Source organism: Colletotrichum karsti (genome assembly GCF_011947395.1).
Source record: "Colletotrichum karsti strain CkLH20 chromosome Unknown Scaffold37, whole genome shotgun sequence".
Classification (NCBI taxonomy): Eukaryota; Fungi; Ascomycota; class Sordariomycetes; order Glomerellales; family Glomerellaceae; genus Colletotrichum; species Colletotrichum karsti.
This window is the reverse complement of record NW_024065937.1, coordinates 186654-213534: the sequence shown is the minus strand read 5'-3', so window position 1 is coordinate 213534 and position 26881 is coordinate 186654. Positions and strand designations below refer to the sequence as shown.

Here is a 26881-nt window from a genome sequence, read left to right as displayed (position 1 = left end):
AGACATCAGACGCTGCGATGCAACAAGACAAAATCTTGCTCGAATCGGTAATCTTGAAATCCGCCATTGCATGCAACCATGATGCAACCGCAGTACCGAGCCTCTTATCCGCGGACACCCGGCTCACTATATGGAGGTATGCAATGCACCATTGAGACATGGCAGACAATGGGAAATTGCCGAGTCTTGCGCATAGTAGGAGCATAAACTCAGCTAAATCCAAAAGCAATCAACGTTGAACGGCTGGATCTGCCGACTCTGAGCTAACTCCTTTCTTGACCACCATTAGACTCGGCGACCATTGGGTGCTTTGGAAAACATACAGCTGCGACCGTTTTTGATTTAACTGAAAGTGAAAATAACCGTTGTATTTATCAATGAAACAAAATGCCACTTACCTTGTTGATGCCCTTATCCCTCCCCGATATTGACGACCCGTTCACAGCTTGAATCACGACTTACTTCAAGAGCTTTCTAAGGGCGCTGGCGACGGCGGCGAGCCAAATTTTTACCAAAATTGCACTTCTCGCAACCATTGCATCCCAAAGGATTAACCACAATCGTGTCAAGAATGATCTCTTGCTGCTGGGCAGCAGCTTGTTCAGCAGGCGGGGCGACTCTGGCTGGATCAACCCCTGAAACACCCGCTTGTGGAACATTGGCAGTAACAGTTGGCTCATTGAGATGCGGGGTCTGTTGATGCTCAGGAGTAGCAGCAGGCTGTCGATGAGCGACTGGAATGGGATGAGGCTCCGGGCCGTTAAGAACCGGCTCAGGGTTGACAGAAGCCTCACGAGGGTTGTGAGGTTGATCTAGCTCCATGTTAGCAACGGGTGCAGGTCCACTTGGATTCTGTCGTCCTTCATGCATAAGACTCAACTGAACAAGAGCAGCAGCAGCAACATTTCGAGCTGCAAGCTCAGCTTGCTCGCGTTCCATGTTGCGACGACGCTGTTCCTGGGCCTGAGCGGCAGCGGCAATGTTTCGAGCTTCAAGCTCAGCGCGTTCACGTTCCCGGCGGCGCTGGTTCTCAATCTCACGGTGCGCAGCTAGAGTAGCGCTACCGCGGAAGTAACACATTCTGTCTTGACTGCAGTCACCAGAGGCACAGCATGTCCACTCAACTTCGATGCGTCGTCGGCCGTCGGCCATTCTGCAGATAGTCATATTGCGACCATTGGCCTCACCGCGGCCGGTGTGAAGACGGGCGGTGGGATTCGCCGTGGGTACCGCATCAGCATGGCCGATACCCAGGCAAACGGCGCAGAGAATGTGGATGTTGGCAAACGCTTCCATGAGATGGCGAGATGCAGTCACTGAGAGGACGCTATGGGACTTGTGGTCGGGATGGGCGAGATAGTCGGTACACGCAACCGGCGGATAGCTGAGACCGAGAACACCAACGCAGTTGGTCTCGGGGCGGTAGCCCATCTGAATCGCTCGGTCGCAGAGAATGTAGATCGGGTCGGGCTTAGGGATGAGACGAAGGAGAGGAAGACGGACGCCATGTTGCACCCATGTGCAGTTCTCGGAACAGCAGACGATGAGCTGCTCGAATTGCTGGCACATCTTGGATCGTTGTGGAGAGACTTGTGTGCGTTTTGTGAGTTGTGATAGACTGAAGAGTGAAGGTGTGAGGGAAACAGAGGTAAGAGTTTTGGTACTTGTTAATTAGTTGATGATGATGATGAAGTTTATGATGATCAAAAGAAACACCTGGAGTCACGTTCCGTCGCGGTTTCTTATACTAGCATACCTTAGTCGACAACACGCTTGTTGACTGGAGAAACAACCAGCGCTGTTCAGCTTCAAGGCTGAACAAATGCGTTGGTTGTAGCCTACGAGAATCTACTTCGTACAAGCACTCTTTCGGAAGAATGAGGAAACCCAATGTAACAATACTATTGTTGAAAATGAGAACAAAGACAATTCGAGTTTAACACTGAACTCATTCAAGGGTTCCAAGACTCTCAACGAACCTCACAAGACGTTGCGACACGCCCTCATTTCCAGGTTTTCCTGAAGGGCAGTTGTCTGACCAAAGAGTTCAAATTCTTGGTTTTCTTTTCAGAAGCCAAATCATCTTATGATGTTTTGGATCTAAAAGAGTGGCGAAATCCCGGATATTGTGGCTGGTAGTTATGGGAAACAGTTTACATATGAAATAAGTGACCTGCTCATCTCATCGCTGCGCCAAACCTAGCGCATCGTAGATAGTTCTCACGTACGCCTTCACCGCTGCATTCCCCAACCCAGTGTTCGACATCTTATTCATGACGTACGTGATGGTGAGCTTCCTGTCCAAGTCCATGATAGCGAACGAGCCACCCATGCCTCCCCAGAAACAGACACGTCCGTTGGGCAGCCAATCCGCAACGGCTGTGTTCCCTTCCCCAGCGATACCGTATCCAATGCCGAACCGAAGAGGCGCTCCAATGACAAGATCAACTCCGTCGGACTGCTCTTCGAAGATTTGATCGATGGTCTTCGATGACAGCAGAGTCTTGCCATCGAAACTGCCACCGAGACTGATTATAGAGAGCATACGAGTGAGAGCTCGGGCGTTGGTATGGCCGCTTGCTGCGAGAACATTGCCTTTTCGCCAAGATGCCGTGTTCGCAAAATTTGAGGGGAACGGCATGGGGTTCATTGTTCTGAAGGTGATAGATCCAGGTTGTGGTCCAACACCCGGCGGGAGTTTGGGAAGAGGGGCCGGGATAACATCCGTCGTCCGGTCCAAGTCATTATCCTGAACACCAAACTGGAAGTCAACCCCAAAAGGTTTGACAATCTCCTCAATGACAAAATCCCTGAGCGACATCCCTGTCGCGCGACGGACTATTTCGTTCAGAAGATGCCCGAAAGTCCAAGCGTGGTACCCCGAAGCCGAGCCAGGAGTCCACCACGGTGCTTGAGCCGCCAGCTTCGCGGTGGCCTCATCGAGATCGGAGATCTCGTCGAATGAGAGTGGTCCATCAGCATCCCAGCCCGAGACGCCTGATGTATGCGACATGATGTGCCGGATCTCGATATTCTCTTTCCCATTGGCAGCAAATTCGGGCCAAAATTTGGAGACTTTGTCGGTGGTGGAGAGGACTTGTCGATCGATAAGAATGAGAATGGCAAGACTGAGGACATTCTTTGTCGTTGAGAATATGTTGACAATGGTATCTTTATCCCATGGCTGGTTGTTTTCTTTGTTGGCGTATCCGCCCCAGATATCGACGACGTTGTCGCCGTTGAGATTGACGGCGATGGCAGCCCCGACTTCCTCTCCCGAGTCGATAAACTGTTGCATTTGAGTGCGAAGTCCCTCAAATCGGTGATCACAAGTTCCTTTGATTTGCTTCATTTTTGGAGCTGCGGTGCAGGTTGGGAGGATTGTGAGTGTTGGAGGTGAGGGAAGCTTGGAGACTGTTCGAGCTCAGGTTGCATTTAATGCAGTGTATGATGAACAACCTTTCCTCTCAAACACATAGAAACTATCGAGATCATATATTGCAACATTTCAGATATTGAACGGGGACAACTGAGAGGTTTTCCCCGTTCAACTGACAGTAAGATTGAGAATCGGCGGCTTAGATACCGATCCACCGGCCGGCCGGGGCCTGAACAGCCGCCTAGCATCGGTGTTACGGCTCCGATGTACCGGGGCTTCCTCGCTAAGGAGGCCGGACTGGTCTAGCGCCGCAATGGAAACTCACCGTTGAAATGTCGCAGAGGGCCATAGCGGCTGACAGAAGGATTTGAACCCCTGTGACGCCCATGATCAATCCAGACGATGTTGGCATCGCGCTCATTACCGAAGGTGCCAGCGTCAGTTCAATGTTGATTCGATTCTCTATGAGTGTTTCATTTTAAATCACAGTGATAATGGGAAAATTACACCTCGCACCTTTCTAATATCCGACGCACTATGAGTAAGAATGATGTAGAGTGAACTCAATCATTCATTGTTTCTACCGATGGTCGATGGTTGTTCTCTTGCCCAGCTCATATGCCCAGGCCAGATGATGACCACTGTCATAACCATCGCTCAGAATCTACCTCCTTTCCTAAAAGTTCTCACCGAAACATACGTATGCTAAATTGGACGATAAATGTTTACATCCTTCTATCCTACGGACTCTAATTTGCTCATCTCAAACCCCAGTCTACATTCCTGTTGCTTGATTTGACTTTCGCTTAAGGTGTTGAGAAGGTCAATTCAAGTACATGTAAGCAGTCCACGGAGTCGTAATTGCAGATGTGGTTTGAGCTGAGATCATTCCTCCATAGTTGCACGGTGTCAGATAAATGACATAAGTATTGTTGAGCTAATAGATGTAGGGCTGCGTCTCGTCCCTGCAAGCCGGAGAATTACATCTGCTGAGGGTTGCCTCTTGGTGGATTTATAAACATGAAGCTATGTGAATACCTGCTTGCGGCCATACCTTGCGCAAGTTGTAGAGGTAGTCGAATAGTGTGTCATGCAGACTCCTAGTGTTGATCAATTGCTGGAGAATATTCCTTTACCGCTACTTTACTGCTGCATGAGGCTCATAATCCGATGGGTTGGACTGCACTTCTCCAGTTTCGCGCGTTGAGGTGGAGGAACACATGATGATTCAGACTTATCAACACACCACTCATAACTAACTGCCCCGGTCAAAGTACAGCGCTAACAAATACTCCAGAGGGGAATTGCATGGTCTTGGATCTGTAACTCGCTGCAGAATGTATAACTGCGGAGATGGCCTGCATTCGTAGGGTCCTTCCGTTGAATATACCCCGGTTAGCTGCGTGGCCAGCTCCGCTCTGTGGAACGACCCAAATGTTCCTGCGCAAATGACATGATACTTCCACCTGTCGGAACTGGAATCCACGTGCCGCTGGAACCACTCAGCATGATGTTTGCTTCCATGTCAGGAGGAGACATTCTGGAAAGAGTCTAGAGCTCTCCAAGGCATGGGGTCAACGGCAAAGAGTTTTCAGCGGTCACCAGCTCATTTTGCGTTAATATCCTGGCTCCCCGAACTTCCTGGACCTGAACATCCTCCTTGGTCAGAAACGGACATTGCCGCATCCAAAATCTAAGTTCCAAGCCGTGGTCTTTTCTCGACATCATGACTGTCACGAAGATTACCGTACCCATCACTCAAGCCCCTCCGTACAGAGTACATGAGGGCAAGACAGCCGTCATCACCGGAGGTGCAAGGAGTGGGATCTCCCTCTTCTACTACTCACAGCTGGATCCTGGCTAACAACTGCGAAGGTATCGGCGCCTCCATTGCCCAGAACCTTGCCTCTAAGGGCGCCAACGTCGTCTTGATCTACTTGACCGATGCTTCAGACGAACCTGCCGCCGCTCTCGCCGCGGAGCTTTCCAAGGCACACAACGTCAAGGCACTCCCCGTGCGCGCCGATTTCAGCACGCCAGAGGGATGCGCCAAGATTGTCGCTGCTGTGAATAACGACATGCCTCCCAACGCCAAGACTGGAAAGCCGCAGGTCGATATCCTTGTCAACAACGCAGCTCTATTCCATGCCATGCCTCTCGAGGCCGTCAGCACGGAGGACTTCCACAAGGTCTACTCCATCAATGTCTTGGGTCCTATCCTTCTTACCCAAGCCGTCAAGCCTCTCCTACCCAACGATCGATCTGGTCGTATTGTCAACGTGTCGAGCGTTGGATCCAAGGTTGGCCTGGAGTACCTGACGCTGTACGGCGGCAGCAAGGGCGCCCTTGAGGCAATGACGCGCACCTGGGCTCGCGAGCTCAAGGAGCACTGCACCGTCAACTCTTGCAACCCTAGTTCTACGATGACGGATATGCTCCGCGGTGCCTCCGAGGACGCGAAGAAGGCCATCTCGATGTGGTACCCGCTAACGCCTTTGTGCGGAATCCGCGAATGGGATTCAGACGAGCAGAAGGAAATGGCGGAGCAGTATGGCGGCCGAGCTGGATATGCAGAGGAGATTGCAGGTATTGTTGGCATGATCTGTTCCCCCGAAAGCGGGTGGATGACGGGGTGTCTGGTCAGCGCCAACGGAGGACAGTGGATGGCCAGTTAATCATGTATTTTAGTATGAAGTTATGATAATTGACTGGAATAAAAAACGACAATTCTTCAAAAGTCTTGGAAATTGGAACCAGGACTATGTGTTCCTTGCCTTGGAAACACAGTGTGACACGAAATCGTCTGGTCGATGACAACCACTGCAAGTTGCTGCTAAATATACCTTTAATACAATAACACTTCTTCTTCTAAGCATATTTGACAACTAACTATTTCTACTGAGCACATTTACTACATAATATTAAAATACACCGAAACTCCATCCTAATAAGCTTTAGGTATCCGTGGTGGCGCTTGAAAATAGCATCAGTAGTAAAATCGCCTTCGACCAGCATAGATGACGTAACCGCTTAACATCCTCTTAATAGCTTCCCTATACAAGCATTTGGTTTTAGTAGCTACATCTATGTAATGTAGCACACGGAATCCTCATTTCATAATTTCATGAACGTAATAGCGGACTGTCGGGAGCTAGAGGTAAATAGAAAGAACTCGATTGGAGTGAAGGACCATATTCGTTTACTGTGAAAACGATGATTCAGAAACCACGATAAAATTACAGTGCGAAGACTGCACTCGCCTGACTTCTTTTGTTGAAGTTTGTCCTTGACATAGCCCAAGGTTGTGAATGATACAGGCCTACCTACACTGTCCATAGCCCCAAACTCAGCAAGTTAAGCCAGAACTACTTGAACAGACGAAACCCCGTTGAATGTTCTAGAGCCAATTGTAGTGAACAGCCGTCAAGCTTCGTAATGAGAAGTTTGAACTCCTTGGTACCTCGACTCGGACATGAAAAGTCAGTCCTAGGCTCAGTGATTTATACAGCTTTTACAAGTGCGCTGTTGTTTCTGTCGCATGTTTTCTCTTGGCGTCTCCCTCTGACGTAAGTTGACTGTGGCCTGATTGCCATTATTTTTTAACAGATTACACGCTCATGCTTCGGGCGATGCTACGACAAGACGATTTCTCAGAAGTCAGCTACGTCACACCGAGTTAGTTGTCAGCTAATCTGCTTTGAGTGAAAGTCCTTCAGAATCCAGAGCTAATCCATTTACCTACTCTCTGAGTTCTCCGCTTACAAAAAAGCACGTATTGAGCGACCCCATACGAGCGGACTATGTTCAAGCTTATTTGTCGCCCTCTGTTTCCGACCGGTGGCGTATGATCTGGAAGGCCCGATCGTTCGTTTATCAAAAGCAACCATCCTTTTTTGCGGCTGAATTGAGGTTGCTTTTACCGCATGGTTCAAGATTAGTTCGTATCCGGTCACGCTCGTGGATTTCGGCCCAAGCTAGACCACTTGCGTCGTGGTCTCAGACCGAGTCAGACGCGATCCAGAGCCTACGATTCACAGCGTGATCCTAGCCTCTACGCCTTCAAGCACGGATCAGTCCAAGATCCACCGACTGAATAGATCCAGCTGACACTGCCTTGATGATCGCACTTCAATTACGAAGTTTTGAAAGAAGTTGTGGCGGTTAAGGGCTGGGCGGGTTGTCCGGGGCTGACGGCTTGAATCAACCGGCTCCGGGCAACAGCGAACAGACGAAGGGACCCGAGAGACCCAATACCTCGTCCTTGGGATCAGAAGGATGAGATTATAAGCAATGCAAGGATCCCCAAGGATGTCAAAGTTCGTTCTATCAAAGTCATCAAGATCAGTCGGGTTCATTCTTTAATACCCTTTTCACTATCCTTAAGACAACAACATGCGGTCTCATACCATTCTCTCCTTGGCGACCGCCGCCATAATTCCCTTGAGCGCGGCCAACCCGGTCCCTCAAGATGTCAACATCAACGCGAAAGTATCGAAAAACTCCCTTCAAGGGTGTCTAAACGCTGCCAAGGCGCCAATCAGCGTCCAATCATCCCCGAACTGGTCCGACCAGTCTCGTCCCTTCAACCTCCGGGTCGCGTTCACCCCGGCCGTGATTATTGTGGCAACCGATCCGAGCCACGTCCAGGCAGCCGTGAAGTGCGGTGCGCAGTACGGATACAAGGTGACCGGAAGAGGAGGAGGACACGGCTACTCTTCGGCCGGGTTCGGCGGAGAGAACGGCCATGTCGTTGTGCAGTTGGACCAGATGTATAAGGTCACTCTGCAAGACGACAGCACTGCGATTGTCCAGGCCGGCGCTAGGCTAGGACATGTGGCCACCGAGCTTTTCAACCAAGGAGGCCGCGCAATTTCCCATGGATCATGCCCTGGGTGAGTGACGGTGCTTTAAATCCCCGTATAAGATGCAAGCTAACGGTGGGTTTCCTCGGTCAGCGTCGGTATTTCTGGGCATTCCTTACACGGCGGATATGGTAAGTTTCAGCGAAAGTCTGCCCCACGCTTTTCAAAACTGACAGACTGGCACAGGCCTGGCTTCGCATGGATACGGCTTAGCCTTGGACTGGATCCTCGAAGCTACCGTAGTCGTGGCCAGCGGAAAGATCGTGAAGGCGTCGGCAACCCAGAACACTGATCTCTTCTGGGCTCTTCGCGGTGCTGGATCGTCCTTCGGCATCGTGACCGAGTTCAAGCTCAACACGTTCGAAGCTCCCGATGTCGTTACTACATTTACCGTTCCCGTCCCGTACCAGAAGAGCGCTCAGCTGGTGAAAATCCTCACTGGATTTCAAAAGTACGCCGCTACCATGCCTGTGGAGATGAACGTGCAGGCCAATGCGAACCCAGACGGAGTGCACTTCACCGGGCTCTTCTTTGGAGATGAGGACCAAACCCGCGATGAGCTTAACAACTTCCTCTCGCCTCTTGGCGTCGACAGCTCTGCTGCCGACGTCCAACAGACCGACTGGATGGGCCAGATTGAACACTACGGCGGTGACCCTGTAGATGTTACGGGCCCACAGAGTGCTGTAAGTTTCACATTGCATATAATGCTTCTTTTTCTAGACACAGTGTACGGGATACTAACACGCTGTTGATAGACCGACACCTTCTACGCATCTAGCCTGATGACCAAGGATGTTCCGCAAGCCGGCTTCAAGGCCTTCGTCGACTATCTTCAGGGCAAGGCAAAGACCGTCAACAGGGGCTGGTTCGTTCTGATCGACGTTCATGGAGGTGCGAACTCCAAGACTGCTCAGATCGACCCGTCTTCCAGCTCGTACGCCCATCGCGACAAGTTGCTGTTGTGGCAGTTCTACGACTCGTCCGGTGGCTCTGCCTACCCTACCAATGCCAACCAGGGTACTGGTTTCATGCAAGGCTGGATGGCTGCTATCACTCCCAAGCTCGCTGCCGGTAGCTGGGGACGTTACGCCAACTACGCGGATCCGCTGCTCAGTAACGCCGATGCTCAGAGTCAATACTACGGATCAAGCTTGCCTCGCCTCCGCACCATTAAGGCCCAGTGGGATCCCAAGGGGCTCTTCACGTTTCCCCAGGGTGTCAGTTCTTAGGCCAAGTGTTGTAGAACCTGTAGCGTAGCATCTTTCGGAGTTAGTTTCTCATTAATAGACATAACACTATCATTATCATAAAGTCTTGTCCAATACATGTGCCTTATTGTACCACTACCCTTCTCTTCCAATGCGGAAGACCAAGTTCCTCTGACAGGTCGGTTCAGAAACTGGTGTCGAGGGAGCGTCCTCGCCATCCTCGCCATCGAAGCTGACTCCACCCAGCGCACCTTCGAGCCCTCTGTTCTCCGAAAAGACGATGCGAAGATTCGTTAAGTCGCGCTCCCGCACATGTCGCTGCGCACTCTGCTGGAAACTAACACGCAGATCAATGAGGTCTGCAGCTGCTGCCATTTGCCTCAACGCAGTGTCGGTATCTCCCAGGACCATCTTGACGAATCGTGTCAGTGCCGCCGCGGATGATAAATGACAAGAAAGTAAGTGCTTACTGCATCAGACACCAGCGCCATCGTTTTGGTTATTGTGTCGTCATTAACATGTTTATCCTCTACTTCTTTCTTCAGTGTCCTGGTAAGGTTTTCCATCAGGCCAATCTTATAAAGCTCCGCGTGCTGATAAACGAGTTCTGGGTAGTTGTGGCCCATTTTGGTCTGTACGTGTCGACAAGCAAATAGACACACGCATGCGAGCATGCCTGGGTCATGGATTGCTCCATGAAGCCAGTGCTGTGTTAATAAGCTCCAGAATCGCTTGGCCGTTTTGGCAGGAATGTTCATCTTCATCCCTGGAATATGATCAATCCGATTTAGTACGTCTCTTTCTTGAACTGGGCGGCTGTTAGCACATCAGGCTGTTGGCTGCATGGTGAAGATCTGAGACAGGCATGTGTGTATGCGGGAAGCGATGCGTGCCCGAAGACACGAAACACATCCCGCGTGCACCAAGGCCTGCGCCAAGTCAACATGCGTGGCCAATCTACTCACAGATGTAGAAGAGGTTTTTCTCGAAGCTGGAGAGGGTTCTGATCGCAGTATCGAATGGGTCCTGCGGCGTAGCGCTGACTATTGTCCAGGGGCTGGGGTTCCGAACAACGGTCTGGGCCGGCGGAGACGACGAGATGGACCAGGGAGAAGTCTCACACTCTTCTCGATCTCCGCTGTTAGAGTGTGGAGGAGTCGGCCAACTGTCACGGGTGTTTCTTCTCTGAGGGCGTTTAACCGGATTGCGCGCAGCATGAGATCGGACTTGTTTCTTCCAACCGGCCGATTCGCCCGGGTGAGAGATCGGGACAAACATAAGCGAGCCTGCTTCTTTCTTCTGCCCCTTTCCCTTCGCTTGCCGTAACAATGCCATATTGGGCGAGTCAGATTGACGCCTTGCGTAACCCTAGTCTACGTGCCCACCTGCCATGAGCTTGCTTTCTTGAGTCCCGAAGACTCTCTGCAAGCACCGCAAGACAAGAGGCTACGTGACTGACGAAGAGAGAGAGCTGGTAGGGGGTTCCGATAGAACGCGGCCGACAGGGAGGCGTGCCGGAGAGCAGAGTTCAGACACTCGGCGTGTACCACGACCACGGAGTGGACAGGAGACTGGAAACGAGTCGCCGTTGGAAGGATCAGGTTGCTTGAGCCAACAGGAGGGGCAATGTCTGCCTGTTCGGGACAGCGTGTGGTGGCACAACAGCTGCTCGAGGGCCTCCTATTCGCTTGGCTTTGATGACAGAGGCAAATGGCAAGCAAACAATGGTTGAGGAGGGGTGTGTAGCGAGGCGAGGAGAGGTGAGTGTGAAGAGGACTTCGACCGTAGGACGAGCTCACACTGTTGAGGAACCAGTTTACCGGTCAGATGGATGCTGCCCGTCTGATGTTGTTGGTGTCGGGAACGTTGGAGACCCCCTCATTCCCCCTCCCTTGGGCTTTTTCCTAAAATGCTCCAGTTAATCAGCCACGTTGTCCCCGACGGAACGGGGCGGATGTGTGGGATGGCGGAGACAGATATATATCGAGTGGCCAATTAGATAATGCGTTTTCATTCTCTTTTGAACATCCAGCCTTCCCAAGTCCGGACGATCTTGGCTTCAAGGATAATTAGCGGGTAATTTGTTGGTGGACCTCAAACCTGAAGGCATTTTCCTAAAGGAGGATAGCGCAGATATGTGGCAGGGATCGAGCAGTTCGAGGCCGAACTCCGTGCGCTCACACACAAATTGGTCATATCTTGCCGAGCCTGTTGGTGTTGTTGGTGTCAGTGTTGCTTGATTACATGATTTCGGCGTGACTTTAGACCTTGCAACAGAAGGATGCAACCAAAGTCCCAATTTCACCTGTTGGAAGTCTCGCACAATGGCTACAAATATGAGTCCTCAACACAGTAGTTCAATGTTAAGTAGCAAGAGGAGTTTCTTATGAACTTCGGCTGGTTCCACGCCCTTGGTATCGTAGATCTACGTTCGACACCCAAGAATCTGGAACACTGCCGAGGCTTTGACTGTGAACCATGTCTAGCAAGTGGGACCCTTTGACGGACATGCCCGATCTCAAGGGCAAAGTCGTTGTTGTAACTGGGGCCAAGTAAGTCAACTCCGGTGCATGTATCCGTATGCAGATCAAAGAATGATACAGGGCTGACCCAACTTACCGCAGCTCCGGCATGGGCCTGGCTATGGTCAAGTTTATGGCGCTTCGTGGTGCTAAGGTGTACCTCACGGCAAGGTCCAAGGATAAGGCGGAGCATGCCCGACAGAGTCTTCAATCCAGCAACCCAGAACTCGACCAGGATCAGATTATATGGCTCTCCCTTGACCTGTCAGACTTGAGGAGTGTCAGGGCAGCGGCTGAAGAGTTGAAGAAGAAGGAGAACAAGGTGGACATCTTGAGTGGGTGACAACCACCACTTGAATCCCCTGTCGACCAAGTGACTAACCTGAAATCACTGCAAGTTAACAATGCGGGCGTAGCCACTGCTTCTACAGAAACAGCAGGTCATGGCTGGGAATGGCACATGGCGGTTTGGTGAGACTCTAACCATCCCTCTCCAACCTATCAGCTAACACCGCTCGCTCAAGCCATGTCGGCCACTTCCTCTTCACCAACAGCGTCCTCCCGCTTCTGAAAACCGCCACAAAGGAGAAGGACTCAGATGTACGCATTATAACAATCAGCTCAGACGTGAATTACAAAATGTTTCCGCAGAGCTACGAGTTCACTTTCGACTCCCCATCATTCTTGAGCAATCCGGTCCCGTACTACCCAATGCATTGGCGGTTGGCCAGCCGGCACATTTTCACAGTGGACATGATCCGCTACGCAGTCTCCAAGGTGGCCAACCTCCTATTCGCGCAGGAACTACAACGCTTGATGGATGAGCAGGAGTCGCCCATCATATCCATCTCTGTTAATCCTGGAGGTGTGGCTAGTGATGGGACCAAAGCAATTGGTGGTTACCTGTTCTCTCTTCTCCGATCCACGTTCTTGACGGTTGATCAAGGCGCTGTGACGCCTCTGTTCGCTGCCACAGCTACGGAGGTTCGTCGTAACGCCGACACGTTCAAGGGCAAGTATCTGGAGCCCTTTGGACAGATTGTCACTCCTCATCCTGTTTCCAAGGATGAGAAGCAGATTCGAGGCATGTGGGACAATACCACCATTCAGGTCAACAAATATCTCGCGGAGATTGAGCTGGCACCCTTGGAGGCGTGGTGATTTTGCGTAATTAGCTAGGTTTAGCGTTTATCACCAACCCGAAACTTACACCCCTTAAAACATCGGCCGAACATGATGGCTATGGAGTTTGGTCTGAATGCTGAAGCTTCAATGAGCTAGAGAGTCTTTACAATTTACGTGTCAGGTTCTTCAGCGCACTTTAACATAGCTTGCGATGAGCGAAACAAACGTAAGATAAGCAGAGTTTATGCCCTCACGTAAAATTTGTAACTGATAACTTCCTGACTTGCACCACGTAACGCCCCGTTGGCTCTCAACAGCTTTGTACTACAAATCAAATCTTTCACTCATCCAACTCTGAGACAATGGTGGCATTTCCAAAAGCACTTCGCCCGTTTCCGTTCTTGTTGAAGAAGATCTCGATGGGTCCGGATCCCTTCAAGGGAACACCGAGAACTTCTTGCTGTATCTCAAAAGCTGCAAAAGTGTGAGCGTTTTTGAAGTGTATCTATATAGATAAGAGACTGCCTACTGTGGACGCCAATAGTGTCAATCCAAGTGTTGTTCAGAGTAGGGTCCTCGGAGGTGTAGACAGTGTATCCCACTGTAGGATCGTACAGCCATCTTGCGTAGCTCTCCTCATTCGGCGTACTTGAGTGTACGGCGTGGAGTTCTCCGAGCCTGTGACCTTGGGCTCCCCCACTGAGATTGATCTGCACATGCCAGGATCCGTAGTCATCGCAAGTGACAGTGCCGGCATAGAGGCCGACCGCGATGAGGGCAAAGAGATTCTTCGTAAAGTACATGGTTGACCGTTTCAGTTGAGTCGGATGATTTGGAGTTGGTATCGTACAATTGAAAAGTTAATTCGGCTTGACGAAGCAAGCTCAGAAACCCACGGCAGAGGAAACGGCAGCTTTTATCCAAGGCAATGAAATTTCTATTACGACACTTGTGATGCAGCGCGACGTTACATTCGTATTCAGCTAGAGGACCAGAAGGCGCTCCATCATCACATCAATGGACTGAGACACGGGCTTGTCACACAGGGCTTACATTGATGTAGAGAGCAAACGGCCTTCAAACCAGGAGAAACAGCCACACTGAGGGGCGTTTCTATTCACAGAAACAACTTGGTGTGGCATTCTTTCCGAAAATGGCTTGTATTTGCAAGTGAGACTTTGATTCTTACTGTTCATTCGTGTTTCTTCATTTAGGCATGGAGTAAGCCCCTTTTGGTTGGCGGTGAGAGAAAGCGTTGTTGCGTAAGCGTGCCCATATACGAATCCTTCATCGTATTCTTTTCCATGTCGCGAATATGCCCTGAAATGATGCCAGTGAAGGATCGCAAGACTCGACAAATCGGAACTTCCACATCGAAGCAAGACTTGAAATGCTGAGGATCCTACTAGTTTTCGGCGGCGGAATCCAACCACTTGACGACTGAGATGAGGTACAAGTTTGGCGGACAGAGTCTCACCATTCTACTGCGAGAGACTCACGTGGTGCTTCATGTGGTGCTTCGCATTTAATTACTTACGTATGCAACATGAATATGATCCCGGATGATCTGTGGAATATCACTAGTCTAAAATACTTGAAAGCCCAGGGCTTCTTGCTAATATGACAGTGGACAGATCAACGTTCGAGATCTGGCCGTTTTCGAAGTGAAAACCATGAATCTATAGGAGACCACCTCGGCGAATGCAATATGTCTTTCTTGGAATTCAGGCCTTTCCTTTGAAAACGTGGTGAAATCGAGTTGGGTGGCTAGGCGGTTGTGCTTTTTACTCTGGGAGGTATACATGTACTATCTCGGCGGAGGTAAGCCAATCTTTGAAGCTAAGTGAAAGATGTCTACCTAATGAATATTTCCTAGCTCATGGCGCCAATCTTAGAGATGATCATTATACCATAACTTTAGAATATTTAGTGAAGAGAAGGGTGAATCAAAACTTAACGCGAGAAGTAGTTGCTTCGCTAACACAATTGTGTAGCAGGTGACCAAGCCTTCTAGCTTTACGTCAAAAAGAACGGCAGATCAATTTTAGTGTGATTGAAGATACCTTCTGAAAAGTGTCTTGAGAAAACTCCGATGACGTATTGCTCCTTGACTTGTGATGCCATTGCTTGAAGGAACCTATCTTCACGCACGCTTCACATCGTGTTGAACCCAGATCGCCAACCACCCCGCCACATTTGCCCTACCAGCCTCATGTATCTCAACTTCCACGTGCAAAACATGATTCAAAGTCCATTCGCAGGCACTCTAGCGCCCTCAGGTGAGCCGTACCCGAGAAAACCTCTGAGCTAGTCCATCAGTGCGCGCTTGTTAGCCAGGCACTAGCTTCGCTTTGCACCATGCTAACGGTTCATAAACCTCCAACTCGCCGAGCTACAAGGAAGCGCGTTTTGGGGATTGCTAATTTCAGCATAGGTTCCCCATGGAAACGCGCTTGGGACTGATTTCGCGCCGATAGGCGCTGAGGACAGAAGCTAAGCACATCATCCAAGGTGAGATCTTGTCGCTCGCGGCTCAGAGAGGATGTCGTCTTTCATTCGTATAGGAAAGTCGCTCTCATACTCATAATCGCCGATTGAATCCAACTTCAGCTTCATTTCAACTGATTGGTAACTCATTTGGTTTCGCTGAATCAACATGTTGTGATGAAAGTGTCTGCGTTCACGAAGTGCTTAATTGCTTGGATGAAGAAAACACGAGAACGCACGTCCACTGCAAGCCTTCGGCGTAATGGCCACAACCCCAAGACTTAGCCCCCGTAGAAGATATCTTTGACTGTTGTGGCGCGTAAGGAAGCACGCACACCACTCGTTACTCGTGAAACCGCGTGGCTTGTTGACATCCAAGGACTAAGACGACGAGAAGAAGTCTAGAAATGGCGGCCTCCCCCCGCCACGCGCCGTTTCCTCGCCTGATACTCACGTTTTCTTAACTCTAATTTTGTTTGATGTCTCCTTCTCAATTGCTTGCGATATTGACTATCGTTAAGATTCACTCTTAGACGAACCACGCAGCGAATAATTCCTCCTGGCCGACACCTATGATGAACCTCGAATACGGAAACGGGCCCGAGGTCGTACGCCTGATGAACGCGACCACCAACGGCACATCCACGACGGTTGGAATATCAGGTGACCCCTCCGACAAGTCGAATTTGGTGACGGTAATATGGGCAGTGAACCTCACGGCGTTCATCTTGGTGGGCCTTGTCGTTCCCATCCGTGTCATTGTTCGCTGTACGGTGACACGTAACTTCTTCAGCGACGATGTGCTGGTCATCATCGCGGCACTATTTACATTCGGGATATGTTCAATGCTTCCCATTGGTACGTACGATATAGCAACAAGCAATGAGAATTCTAGCTTACGAGTACTCCAGCCACGGATGTGGGCTTGGGTCAGCACTACTGGAATCTTGATCTCGAGCTTCTTCCCGATGATACGCGGAACTTGATGATGGTGAGCATGGTCATATATCAGAGTCACTCCCAAAACACAGGCTTACCTATGAGCAGCTCGTTTTCATCGCCAACATACTGTACCCTTGCGCCATTGCCTTCGCACGACTATCCGCCATTTGCTCCTTTCTTCGATATATCACTTCCAAGACGATGCGATACGTTATGTACGGCCTCGCCGTACTCACCGGGGGTTTCGCAATTGCCTCCGTTTTCACTGTGATCTTCCAATGCAATCCGGTTGCAGCCGCATGGGATAACTCGATCGGCGGAGCGAGATGCATTCCCTTTTTCGACTATCTGCATGCGAGCACGGCCATCGGCATTGCCATCGACGTGTTGCTTTGCACACTTCCTGTTCCTCACTTCTGGAAACTCAAGAGATTTTCGACGACGACCAAGGCTTTGTTGACCATTCTGTTCGTTTTTGCTGGGCTGTAAGTGGGATATCACCCAACCGTGACGTCCTCCGCTAACGAGACTCCAGTGCTTGTGCTGTGGCAATCGTGAAACTTGTCTATCTACCTCTTGTCACCCAAGTTGACGTGACGTGTAAGTTTCGGGAGAAATTACTGTCCGCCTCAAGAATAAGAAAGAACTAACCTTGACTGTGTTAGATAACTGGGTTTCTTGGATACTGTGCTCCATTGCCGAATGCACCATCGCAATCGTCTGCATCTCAATACCGCCCATCGTCCCTTTGTTCACCAAATGCTCCCGGCGGAGATCAATTGTGACCGAAAAGCCTCGCCACAAACGAGGCAAGTCATCTCGGTTTACTGTTTGGGCCGGCAAACCTACTTGCAACCGAGCAGTGGCTCCTCGGGTCATCAGGCCGATGGCAACGCCGTGGAAAGACCAGCCTGTCGAGACCACGACGGTGTCTGAGTTCCACTGGCTCAAGCTGGAGCAGCTGGAACGCGGAATCCATGACCGCGAGCGCGTACCACTCGGCCCGCCAGTTCCCTTACCTTTCAGCCTGCCGTTGCGATTCCCAACGGCTCCCAGCAAGTATCACCGTCCTGGTGGGTTAAACTCCAGCCATCGCAGTGCCCATATGGGATCCGGACCAGGTCGCGCTTGGCCTCGAGGTCCCCAGTCGTCGAAGGCGGATCAAGTTCTCGGAATTGCGTTATAGAATGACGTGCTGTTTTTGCCACTTTGTTAAGTTCGTTGAATTCCGAATGATTTAGCGCTGGAGTTTAAGGGCTAAGGGTAATGTGTCACCGGATAAGTCTATATAGAGTGATCAAAGGCCGGATTGTCTGGGAACGGCATACTATAAAACAAATACATTTCCTCTTCAACTCATCGATCGAGATTTTGCAGGTCGATCAGAACCTTACTGAGTCGTTTGACGCCGGGGACCTTGCACCGCTTCCCGGTTATTCTGGGGCCGCTTTGGACGAGATCGGGCCGGCGGCCGAGCACCGGCCACTTTCCGCGTCAAACTCAGCTGCCGCACCCTCCATCATCCGGACAACGGGCCGGAGGGACACTTGCCGCGGATGGTAATGAGAAACGTATTCCAACTCATCCGCTTTTCCGCGTGTGCGGTCGGCAAGAGTCCGCAGTGGAGTCAGAATCAACGTTTCCGAAGAATCCCCATCGGACTGTTCCAGGTGCCTGACAACACGAACCTTCTTAACGAGATCAGGCGCGAGATTAGGTATGGGGTGATCTTCGAAGCTTCTCGATCTCCAAAGGGGGGCAGCACGTCCCGTCGTGCGGTCTCAACTCCTGCTCAAGTGGTCCAACGCCCGGCCGTTTTGGGGCGTGTGTCTGGCCATGCTGTGCTTGAAGCGTTGTCGAGTTGCGTGAACGCAGGAAGCCAAGCCGGTGCTGGTTGACAGAGAGCTTGAGTTTTTGGTTGTATTCTCGCAGCTCCGCGGATTCCGTGAAGATTTGTCTGAAGATATTTGACAGGTTCAGAGTCAGGGAACGATAGGGCTGCATCGGACGCGGGTAAGGCTTCAGCTATCGAGACCGCTTAGAAGCTGGATACAACATTCTAGAAAAGGCTTGTTTTAGCCCAGAATCTAGGCAGGAGAACTGATTCGGTCGGTGATACTAGTCCAATCCGCATTCCTAAGTTGTTCATACTAGCCAAGAGTCAAAAGCTAGTCAAGCCGCGGAGAGAAGTCCGGCTTTGGATCTGGAAGACGATACTCAAGGTGACCACAGCCAGCAAGGAATCCGCTGTAAAGCGGTGGAAAGCAAGTTAACGCCGTGGAGAACATCTGTGAATAAGACCAATCTGGACCGTTCCACTGCGACAAGCTGACAGAGACACCTTCAGTCAGTCCTGAACACGGCACTCGTGCTGAGAAGGCATCTGAAACCCCCTGCCTCGACCGCCAAACTGAACGAAAGCTTATTTACGACGCGACCAAGGGGAGGGAAGACGAAGCGAGTTGTCTGAAGCCTTGACAACCGGGAAACATCCGTATTCAGCTTCGGGTATAAGTGACTCGACGAGTCATCCCGGTATCCGGTTCCCCGTGCCATCATGATGTGCAGCGCGCTGGAACAGATTGACGACTCACAATATCAGACACGACCTTATATGAGACGCAAATATAGAGCCATTGTTGAAGATGGGAAAACTTTATTATGTGTGTTTCTCCCGTCCTTCGCAAAGACATCTTTTGTTCTAGTGCGCGGGTGGAACACGCAGGCAAGGCGGAATGCTAAGACTGGTCAAGGATCTTTCGATAGCCCATGCGTCGCCTGATCCGGCGGGAGACCCTGAGACTAGTGAGGATAGCGCCGGTGGTCGTTGAACAGAGTTTGGCCATGGTTTGATGTTGTTGTTCGGCTCGGATTTTAGGGCCGTTGTTGAGACACAAGCGCAGCGCCTGGTGTGCTCTTGGAGGGTCGGGGAAACTCGCATTTCGGCTTCAAATCGCATCTCACATTCATCTCAAGGGTTTCTGGAAGGATTAGAAGAAAGTGGCGTATCTTTGGAGGCAGCCCTTCCCGTGTCGTGGAAAGCTTCTTGAAATGCCATCTCTGATTGAGCATCAGCCGGAGGAGTGCTTGATAATTGATTTTGCATCACCCAGCATACACCAAGAAGTGGACAGGAAGCTCAAGGATGTCGATCCTGAAGGGGTTCGTGAACGCCTCCGCGGTTTTGTTTCCTCTCTCAGCCAACGAGGTGACAAGACAGGCTACCGCTTACATGTATTTAACCCCCTGGGCGACATCGCCGTTGCGAGTCAAGCGGTTCTTCAGCTTCTCGGTCAGACCTCATTTTTCGAGTTCAGACTTGGACTTGACTTTATCCGTACCCGTTATCCGACGTCCTGTTCTCAGTCTTCGACTCATTGGCCACTCGGCAACGACCTACCCCTGGCCGAAGAGATCAGATATTGAACGGTGCGCAATATCACAGAATCGTTCTAAGAAGAACTAAGAAGGCGACGAGGGAGAAAGGTGAGGTTGCAACGCTTGTTTTGGCATGTCGCGGTGTCGGTCCCCCGCACTGACAGGGCCCTATTCCCGTCCGTCACCGGGGACATATTCCCGATTCATAGCCCCCAACCCGACCCCAATACCACCTCCCGTTCCCTTAGCCGACACATTCTCGTAAACAGGGTCGTAGTCCAAGTCTTTCGTAGTAGTCTCCTCGTGGTCTACCGCTCTTTCGAACCAAGCAGATGTTCCGGCCGTACACCAACAGAGCAGCAAGCTTGTTTCTAGATTGTGCCAACCCGCATTGACAGCTTTGCTTCTGGACCAAAGAGACCATCGTCGTCGTCGGCCAGGGTTCATGCAGAAGATGCAGAAGCGTGTGTCAGGAAAGCTGACGCCATGTGGATTCCTTGCATGTCCCTCCTGGGCCTTCGGCCGACTAACCCACTTGGCTAATATCGCCCGGAACTCTGCCGCGTCGGTGTTAGATAGCTGATAGACCACTGCTGCAGGACGCAGATGCAGGTGTGTAAGTGTGAGTGGGTAACCCGTCTCTGTGTGTGCCATATCACACACATTGCGCGCGCGCGGTGCGTCTTGGCCACGGCACACACACCACGACTGGCGGGAGGGCCCAAATGCTGCCCACTGCGTTCGTTTCTTCTTCGTGCCTTCAGTGCAGTGAGGGGTGGTTCGTTCATTTTAAAAACGAGAAGGCAGGGTCGCGGGAGAAATAAACCCCTGGTGACCTCTCTCGGCGGGATGGTCGAAGTGGGTTCGTACTTCTTGACGTTGCTCCCCCCCCGTCTGTTCAGTCCATCTTCTCCCCATGTCGTTTGATCTTGTTCTTCGTACATGTTTTCCCGAGATATCTAGGCGATGACCACGAACGCGAGGCAGCGGCAGCACGGCCGGTGGCTGCTGCTGCCACTGTCTCTCTTGTGGTGTTTTCTGGCAGTTGTCGAGGCGCAAAGCATAGCGGATTTGCTTTCTCAGGTTCCAAGTTGTTCGGTAAGTACATGTTGTTTGTTGTTGGTTCGATTGTTTGCTTTCTCCTTGCATTGTTCCCTGCAACCCGCCGTGGACCACATCGAATATTCCCCGATGATAGATAGGGCTGACCAGTAGGTCGACGATAGCTTCCATGCCTCACGACGACTCTCATGAATGGCAACTGCAGTCTCACCTCAGTTGCCACCGTCTCCGAGTGCCTATGTCCGAACATTGAATTACAGTCGGAGTTATCAACCTGCGTGCAGCTCAGCTGCAGCTTCAAAGACCAGACGAGTAGGCTGCCCTCCCACTGCTGCTATTGACCGAAGAGCATCATCAGGGCGCCGTGCTAATGATTATTAGCTGCTGCGCAACTCGAAACGACCCTCTGCGCCGCATACCCAAAAGAGTCGAGAAGCCTGGAGGTCCGAAACATTGCCATCGCTCTCTCAGTCATCACTTTTCCAGCGGTTGCGTTGCGATGCTTCTCGAGATGGATGATCACGCATCGATTGTGGTGGGACGACTGGACGGCAATATTCGCAACGGTTAGCCAACAGCACGAGTGCTCGTTAACGTGAACTATTATTGACGAGAGACTAGATCCTTCTTGCCGCGCTGGCTGGCGTCGAGATAGCAAGCGCTGATTTGGGCTTCGGGATGCATTACTGGAACGTCGAACCCTCCGCCGGCGAAAAGCTCATCAAACTCTTCTACGTCGCTCAACAGATCTACATCCTCATCCAGGTGTTCGCCAAGATTTCGATCCTGCTGTTCTTCTCCCGCATTTTCCCGGCGAAATGGTTCCAGCTCACGGTTCGATACTTCATCATCTTTTTGTTCTCGCACGGTTTCATATTCCTGCTCCTCATAATCTTCCAGTGCACGCCTATTTCGTCGATCTGGGATAGAAGCAACTCGGTTCGGAAATGCATGGATGTGACCGCCATCGGGTATGCGGGGGCGGTCTTCAGCATCGTGGAGGATCTCGTCATCTTGATTTTGCCGATACCCGAGTTGTACAAGCTGCAGCTCAACATCCGGAAGAAGATTGCTTTGGGTCTGATGTTCAGTTTGGGTTCTTTGTGAGCAACGACCACGCCATGCTGTCAATACATGTACACTCTGCTAACATATCTCAGTGCATGCATAACAACGATGGTCCGACTCAAATATCTCGTCACGTTTTCCAGCACGTTCGATACCACCTGGGACAATGTCGATATCGTAATTTGGTCAATCATCGAGGAGTTCTGCGCCATCCTTTGCGCGAGCCTGCCGGCTCTCCGACCACTTCTGCAGAAGGTGCCGCGAATCTTCAGCACCAGAAGGGCCACCACGAAAACCCTGTCAACATCGCCATCGAGAAGGTCGATACTCAATCACCATGGGAAAGACAAGTTTCAAGAAGTGCCCGATACCCCATACGAGCCTGAAACGCCACCAACGCCGATCGACATTGCGGACGAACTTGCCGCCAAGGCGGACGGGAAGCGCCAAGTTTTGATCACGAGAGACAATGAGATCGACGTACGGGCCGATGTGGAACTACAAAACGTACGAGGGAAGAAAAAGCTGCAGAAGGATCTGAACGGTAGGGTATGATTGGCAGCTACGAGTCTACGACGGGCGTCCGAATCATGAGAGCACCTGTATTACTTCGTGTATTAGTCGAGGAAGACATCACCAGGCATCAAAGCGTCGGCAACATAAGCTTATTTAAGATGAGGTGGAAATACCAGCCGAACTCATACGTAGCGTTCGTTTCAGCATGGGGGTATTTTACGAATAAGAATAATGAAACTTAGACATGTTTTCGAGTAATGAGCATCATCTAAGGCGGCTGAGCGGTCCAGCGGCTTACCCACGACGTGTTCCGCCGCCTCCGCCGCCGCCGCCGGCCGCTCTCTCGGTGTTTGGTACGTCATCGGCATCCTCATCCCAGTCGTCGTCCAGTTGCCGACGATGTTCTGCTGCAGCCAAGCCAGTCGTGACGATCAAATCCAGGTCAAGATCCGCGAGCCTGGTAGCGTACAGCTCAAACCCGGGCCCCCATCCGGCCTTGCGACCCGGACTGCTCCGGCCGTGTTTCTCGTCATCCCCGCTTCCCCCGCCGGCAACGTGGCTGACCACGTGCATCCTCGGACGGAAGTGCGCCTGAGTCTTGCCGTTGAAGTCTACCAGCCTCATGCCCCTGCCCTTCTTGCCAATCTGTTCCCATTTCATCTCCCCCGCGCCCAGGAATCGAAAGGTCAGGGTCTTGGACAAGGGGTGCTTCCGCGCCATTTTGAACGAGACCCCGCGGACGGTGACGTCGACTCGGGGTGGTATTGTGCGGAGTTTGATGGCTGCGATGGGCCGGTGTTCTGCGGAGCCGGAGTCGCATTTCATTTTCCGAACGTCCATTTTGGACATTTTGGAGTCATGACTGATGCTGTAGAGGTGGGTGACATGACCTCTGGGTTTGGCAAGGTTGACGACTATTGTGCCGTCGTGACTCCGGTTCAAGAGTAGAAAATGTTGCGGTTCTGTTGTTGTCTCCATGTTCACTGCTGAAAGGCCTCGTCGACCTTTGAGGAAACACCTGCTTTCTAGATTACGTGGGGAAAGAACGGACTTTAATTTCTCAGAAACTGGAGGAAAAGCAGCTGCAGAGCCACTTCAGTCCTGTGACGTACGCCAAACTGGAGGCTTAGATGGCAGTGCCTCGGCGATTCACTCAGCCTCTCCAGAACCCTCTAGACCGAAGATGGGACGATGCGAGCCATACGACGCGGTTCATCCAGGATATCAGTGCTCAGTGGTGAGACGGAACGGCGAATTGGTGTCTGCAAGTTGGAAATGCCAAAGTTGCCATCTAAACAGAGCTGAGTTGTTCAGCTGCAGCGGATGGGCGTTAGAGTTTCGTCGATGACGTGGGCCTTGCTGCATCTCTTTGAATTCTCCGAGATCGATGAAACAGCAGGGAGATCCCGACGCAAACGGCCGCGCTCAGACGGTTCCTTGGTCTCGGCGAGCGGGGTCGATCGGGAGTGGAGAACGGCGGGATGTTCTGTCAGGGACCCCGGGGCTCCGTCTTGTGGGGCCGAAGCCGGGGTTGAATACAACACGAGACAAGACAGTTCGTCGGTGCTTCGACGATTCATACGTATCGTGAGTAATGAGTGGAATTGACTAGGTGATTTCTTACTCAATCTCATCAGATAGCGAATGCGTCATGTTAAGTTGGATCATCATCTAAGATCGAACTCAGTTTTCTCATTCCATGGTTGGACGTTTAAACTGACGAGAAATAAAGGTAAACTCTGAATTGTCTCTTCTCTTGAGATGCTGTCGTATGGAAGTATATCTGAGTAGGCTACCTATGAGAAGCTACGACTATTCACTGAACTTGAGTCAAAGAAATAGAACACTTCTAAAATAGTAAAAGGACTAAATGAAGTGTCTAATAGAATAATCAGGCGTAAGAAGCTCATTTGAAAATTACTACAGAGTGTCTTGTTAAAAGCTTCCCTTTTGGCTGAGTGTGGCTGGTAATAGAAGATAAGAGCTGTGGCTGGTGAGGAATGACGACGGGATGGTGGGGCTGATATGGAGCTAATTTCAAGTCCAAAGTGGCAGGAGCTCCTCTGCTGCAGGTGTCCGTGCTCCTGCCGCTGCCCATTGTCAGCAGTCAAGGTGGGAGCTCCGACCTCCAATGTCGTCAATTCACCTGAACACCCCAAACAACAACCACGTCACGATATTTTTGGTGAGCCTGGCTTGCTGCAGATCACCGCACAATTTGTTGCGCGCATACCTCGGCGATAAACAAGTGTGCACAAGCTGCAGCAAACATCCCAGCACCATGATTTGAGCTGAGCAGTACCTACCTCACGATGCCTCCTCCGGAAACCCGACCCCTCCTTCTCGCGCAGAACCGCAAGCTTCGTCACCTGCGCGGCATCTACCTTCGAAACCTCAGCTTCATCCGCCCTCGAGGCCAGACAATTGATGATACCCTCTTGAACTCGACATCCTCGAAGCTCGACGCCCTTCGCGATGCGCCTCCTCTGCACCATGCCCTCTCCAGCGACAACATACGCCCCAAGGCGCGCCGCCGCAGTACTGCCTTGGCCCAAGCGACCCCGGTTACGAGGCAGCGCATGCTGAAACTGACCGTCGACGGTAGAGCCGCGGATGTGTTCTTTTCATTGCACTGCGAGGACGAGGAGGATCCCATCTACATCAGCGAGCTGAAGGAGCACGCGACGGTAAGCAGAGGAAACCACACCGCGCCAATGGCTTGACTGACATGCTTCTTCAGAACTTCAATTTCCATTTCTTCGACTTGAACGAGCAGGGTCCGTCTGTCACCCGAGCACCCGTCTTCACGATCAAGATTTGGGCGAAACGGACATCATGGACTCTCCTCCTCGAAGACACTATCGACCTTCGAAGCCTACACTTCATTGGCACCCTCCAGAACCACAAGTTCCCTCCGAATGCCTTGATATTCCACCTTGCCGACGGCATATACTCTCTCGACGTCCTCGGAAAGCCTTCGCAACCCAAAGACCTACCTCCGCTGCATACGTCTTCGTACAACAGCCTCATGAAGCTTGCGACGCTGGACAACTCGATCCAGGATGCGTATGCGACCCAAGCCCAGATCACATCGCAGATCAACGACGCCCTCGAAACAGTCCCCCATAACGAAGCCCCCGCGGCTGAAGAGAAGGTGAAGTTGGCGAAGAAGTATGTTACCTTGGAGAAGCGCGCTCTCAGCGCGTCCGAGAAGCGCCGTGATGAGCTGCGCGAGTCCATCAGGACCCGCAGAGAAGCAATAGCCAATGGTCGTGCTCTCCAGGACAAAGCAGAGAAGGACGTCGCCAACGCTGCCGAGCATCTCGCCGGTTCTAGGGCCCTGGTTGCCCAAACTCAAGACCAAATCCGCGGCCAGCGTCGCCGCATCTGCTCCGACCTCGCCCACATCTACCGTATTACACCCACCCCCTCCGGCGGGCCTCTCAATTTCCAAATTGCAGACCTCCCACTCCCGAACTCGGAGTACGACACTTCCGCCTCTCGTGGCGCAGATGACGATCTCCTCTCTGCCGCCCTTGGTCACACAGCAGCCCTCACCAACAGCCTGCAGTACTACCTATGCGTACCGCTTCCTTACCCAATCACTACCTTCGCATCGCGTTCCTCCATTCGCGATGATATCTCCCTACTCACCGACCTCAACTCGGCACAAGCTGCTAGACAGCGCGACTTTCCTCTATATGTTCCTCGAGGAGGTTCGACGGCCTCCCATTACCGCTTCGATTACGGCTGGTTTCTCCTGAACAAGAACATCGAGGCTCTCTGCGCGAGCCAAGGCCTAAAGGTCCCCGACATACGCCAGTCGCTTCCGAACCTGAAGTACTTGTTGTACGTCTGCAGCGCCGGCACCGACGAACTCCCCGATCGCAAGAGAGGCGGCATCATGGGCCTGTGGGCTGGTCGTCTGACCGGCCGCACACCTTCATCCGTGAGAGGCGGCGATGGCGACACGAGCAGCATCGGAGGAAGCCGCCGCGGTAGCAACGACAGCGAGTACCTCAGCCGCCAGCGCGATGAGCTGCGCAAGGTGCTGGCGGCGCGGGAGGGTGCCACGTCGCCCGAGAGCATGGCGTTCTCGCCCGCTGGCCTGCCATTCGACGAGCGGGAGATGAAGATGTCCTTGCGGACCAAGGGCCTGAGAGAGAATGTGGGAGTTTGAATGCATTGGACGACACTGGAACCGGAAAGGATGGAACAGAATAAAAAATGGGCTTATTACGTAGTTTCGTTGAGATACCCCGGCGTTGTCGCCCCTTAATACATGCTAATGCTACACTTCAAACCATGGGAATCATTACACGACTTGCA

At 51.6% G+C, this 26881-nt stretch overlaps 9 protein-coding genes across 9 annotated transcripts; 5 read left to right on the top strand and 4 right to left on the bottom strand.

The window, feature by feature from the left end:
* Positions 1–474: 474 nt before the first annotated feature.
* On the bottom strand, positions 475–1569 carry CkaCkLH20_09993 (uncharacterized protein; the record flags this gene model as incomplete). Its single annotated transcript, XM_038892708.1, has 2 exons — positions 475–812; positions 876–1569. The coding sequence occupies 2 exons, from the start codon at positions 1567–1569 to the stop codon at positions 475–477; spliced, it is 1032 nt and encodes a 343-aa protein (XP_038741957.1).
* A 613-nt stretch (positions 1570–2182) lies between these two features.
* Positions 2183–3352, bottom strand: CkaCkLH20_09992 (beta-lactamase; the record flags this gene model as incomplete). Its single annotated transcript, XM_038892707.1, has 1 exon — positions 2183–3352. One exon carries the CDS (start codon positions 3350–3352, stop codon positions 2183–2185), a length of 1170 nt encoding a protein of 389 aa, XP_038741956.1.
* Positions 3353–5105: 1753 nt separating this feature from the next.
* On the top strand, positions 5106–6054 carry CkaCkLH20_09991 (uncharacterized protein; the record flags this gene model as incomplete). The annotated part of the gene is made up of 2 exons (XM_038892706.1): positions 5106–5199; positions 5255–6054. 2 exons carry the CDS (start codon positions 5106–5108, stop codon positions 6052–6054), a joined length of 894 nt encoding a protein of 297 aa, XP_038741955.1.
* A 1717-nt stretch (positions 6055–7771) lies between these two features.
* Positions 7772–9473, top strand: CkaCkLH20_09990 (FAD binding domain-containing protein; the record flags this gene model as incomplete). The annotated part of the gene is made up of 4 exons (XM_038892705.1): positions 7772–8271; positions 8335–8372; positions 8428–8927; positions 9000–9473. 4 exons carry the CDS (start codon positions 7772–7774, stop codon positions 9471–9473), a joined length of 1512 nt encoding a protein of 503 aa, XP_038741954.1.
* A 2457-nt stretch (positions 9474–11930) lies between these two features.
* Positions 11931–13135, top strand: CkaCkLH20_09989 (daunorubicin C-13 ketoreductase; the record flags this gene model as incomplete). Its single annotated transcript, XM_038892704.1, has 5 exons — positions 11931–12004; positions 12077–12309; positions 12373–12445; positions 12499–12574; positions 12626–13135. 5 exons carry the CDS (start codon positions 11931–11933, stop codon positions 13133–13135), a joined length of 966 nt encoding a protein of 321 aa, XP_038741953.1.
* Positions 13136–13439: 304 nt separating this feature from the next.
* CkaCkLH20_09988 (uncharacterized protein) lies at positions 13440–13902 on the bottom strand (the record flags this gene model as incomplete). The annotated part of the gene is made up of 2 exons (XM_038892703.1): positions 13440–13573; positions 13629–13902. 2 exons carry the CDS (start codon positions 13900–13902, stop codon positions 13440–13442), a joined length of 408 nt encoding a protein of 135 aa, XP_038741952.1.
* A 2256-nt stretch (positions 13903–16158) lies between these two features.
* On the top strand, positions 16159–22591 carry CkaCkLH20_09987 (uncharacterized protein; the record flags this gene model as incomplete). The annotated part of the gene is made up of 8 exons (XM_038892702.1): positions 16159–16444; positions 16498–16577; positions 16634–17013; positions 17064–17128; positions 17194–17601; positions 21350–21534; positions 21590–22071; positions 22129–22591. 8 exons carry the CDS (start codon positions 16159–16161, stop codon positions 22589–22591), a joined length of 2349 nt encoding a protein of 782 aa, XP_038741951.1.
* Positions 22592–22846: 255 nt separating this feature from the next.
* On the bottom strand, positions 22847–23530 carry CkaCkLH20_09986 (uncharacterized protein; the record flags this gene model as incomplete). The annotated part of the gene is made up of 1 exon (XM_038892701.1): positions 22847–23530. The coding sequence occupies one exon, from the start codon at positions 23528–23530 to the stop codon at positions 22847–22849; it is 684 nt and encodes a 227-aa protein (XP_038741950.1).
* Positions 23531–24864: 1334 nt separating this feature from the next.
* CkaCkLH20_09985 (uv radiation resistance protein) lies at positions 24865–26732 on the top strand (the record flags this gene model as incomplete). The annotated part of the gene is made up of 2 exons (XM_038892700.1): positions 24865–25239; positions 25293–26732. 2 exons carry the CDS (start codon positions 24865–24867, stop codon positions 26730–26732), a joined length of 1815 nt encoding a protein of 604 aa, XP_038741949.1.
* Between the last annotated feature and the right edge of the window lie 149 nt (positions 26733–26881).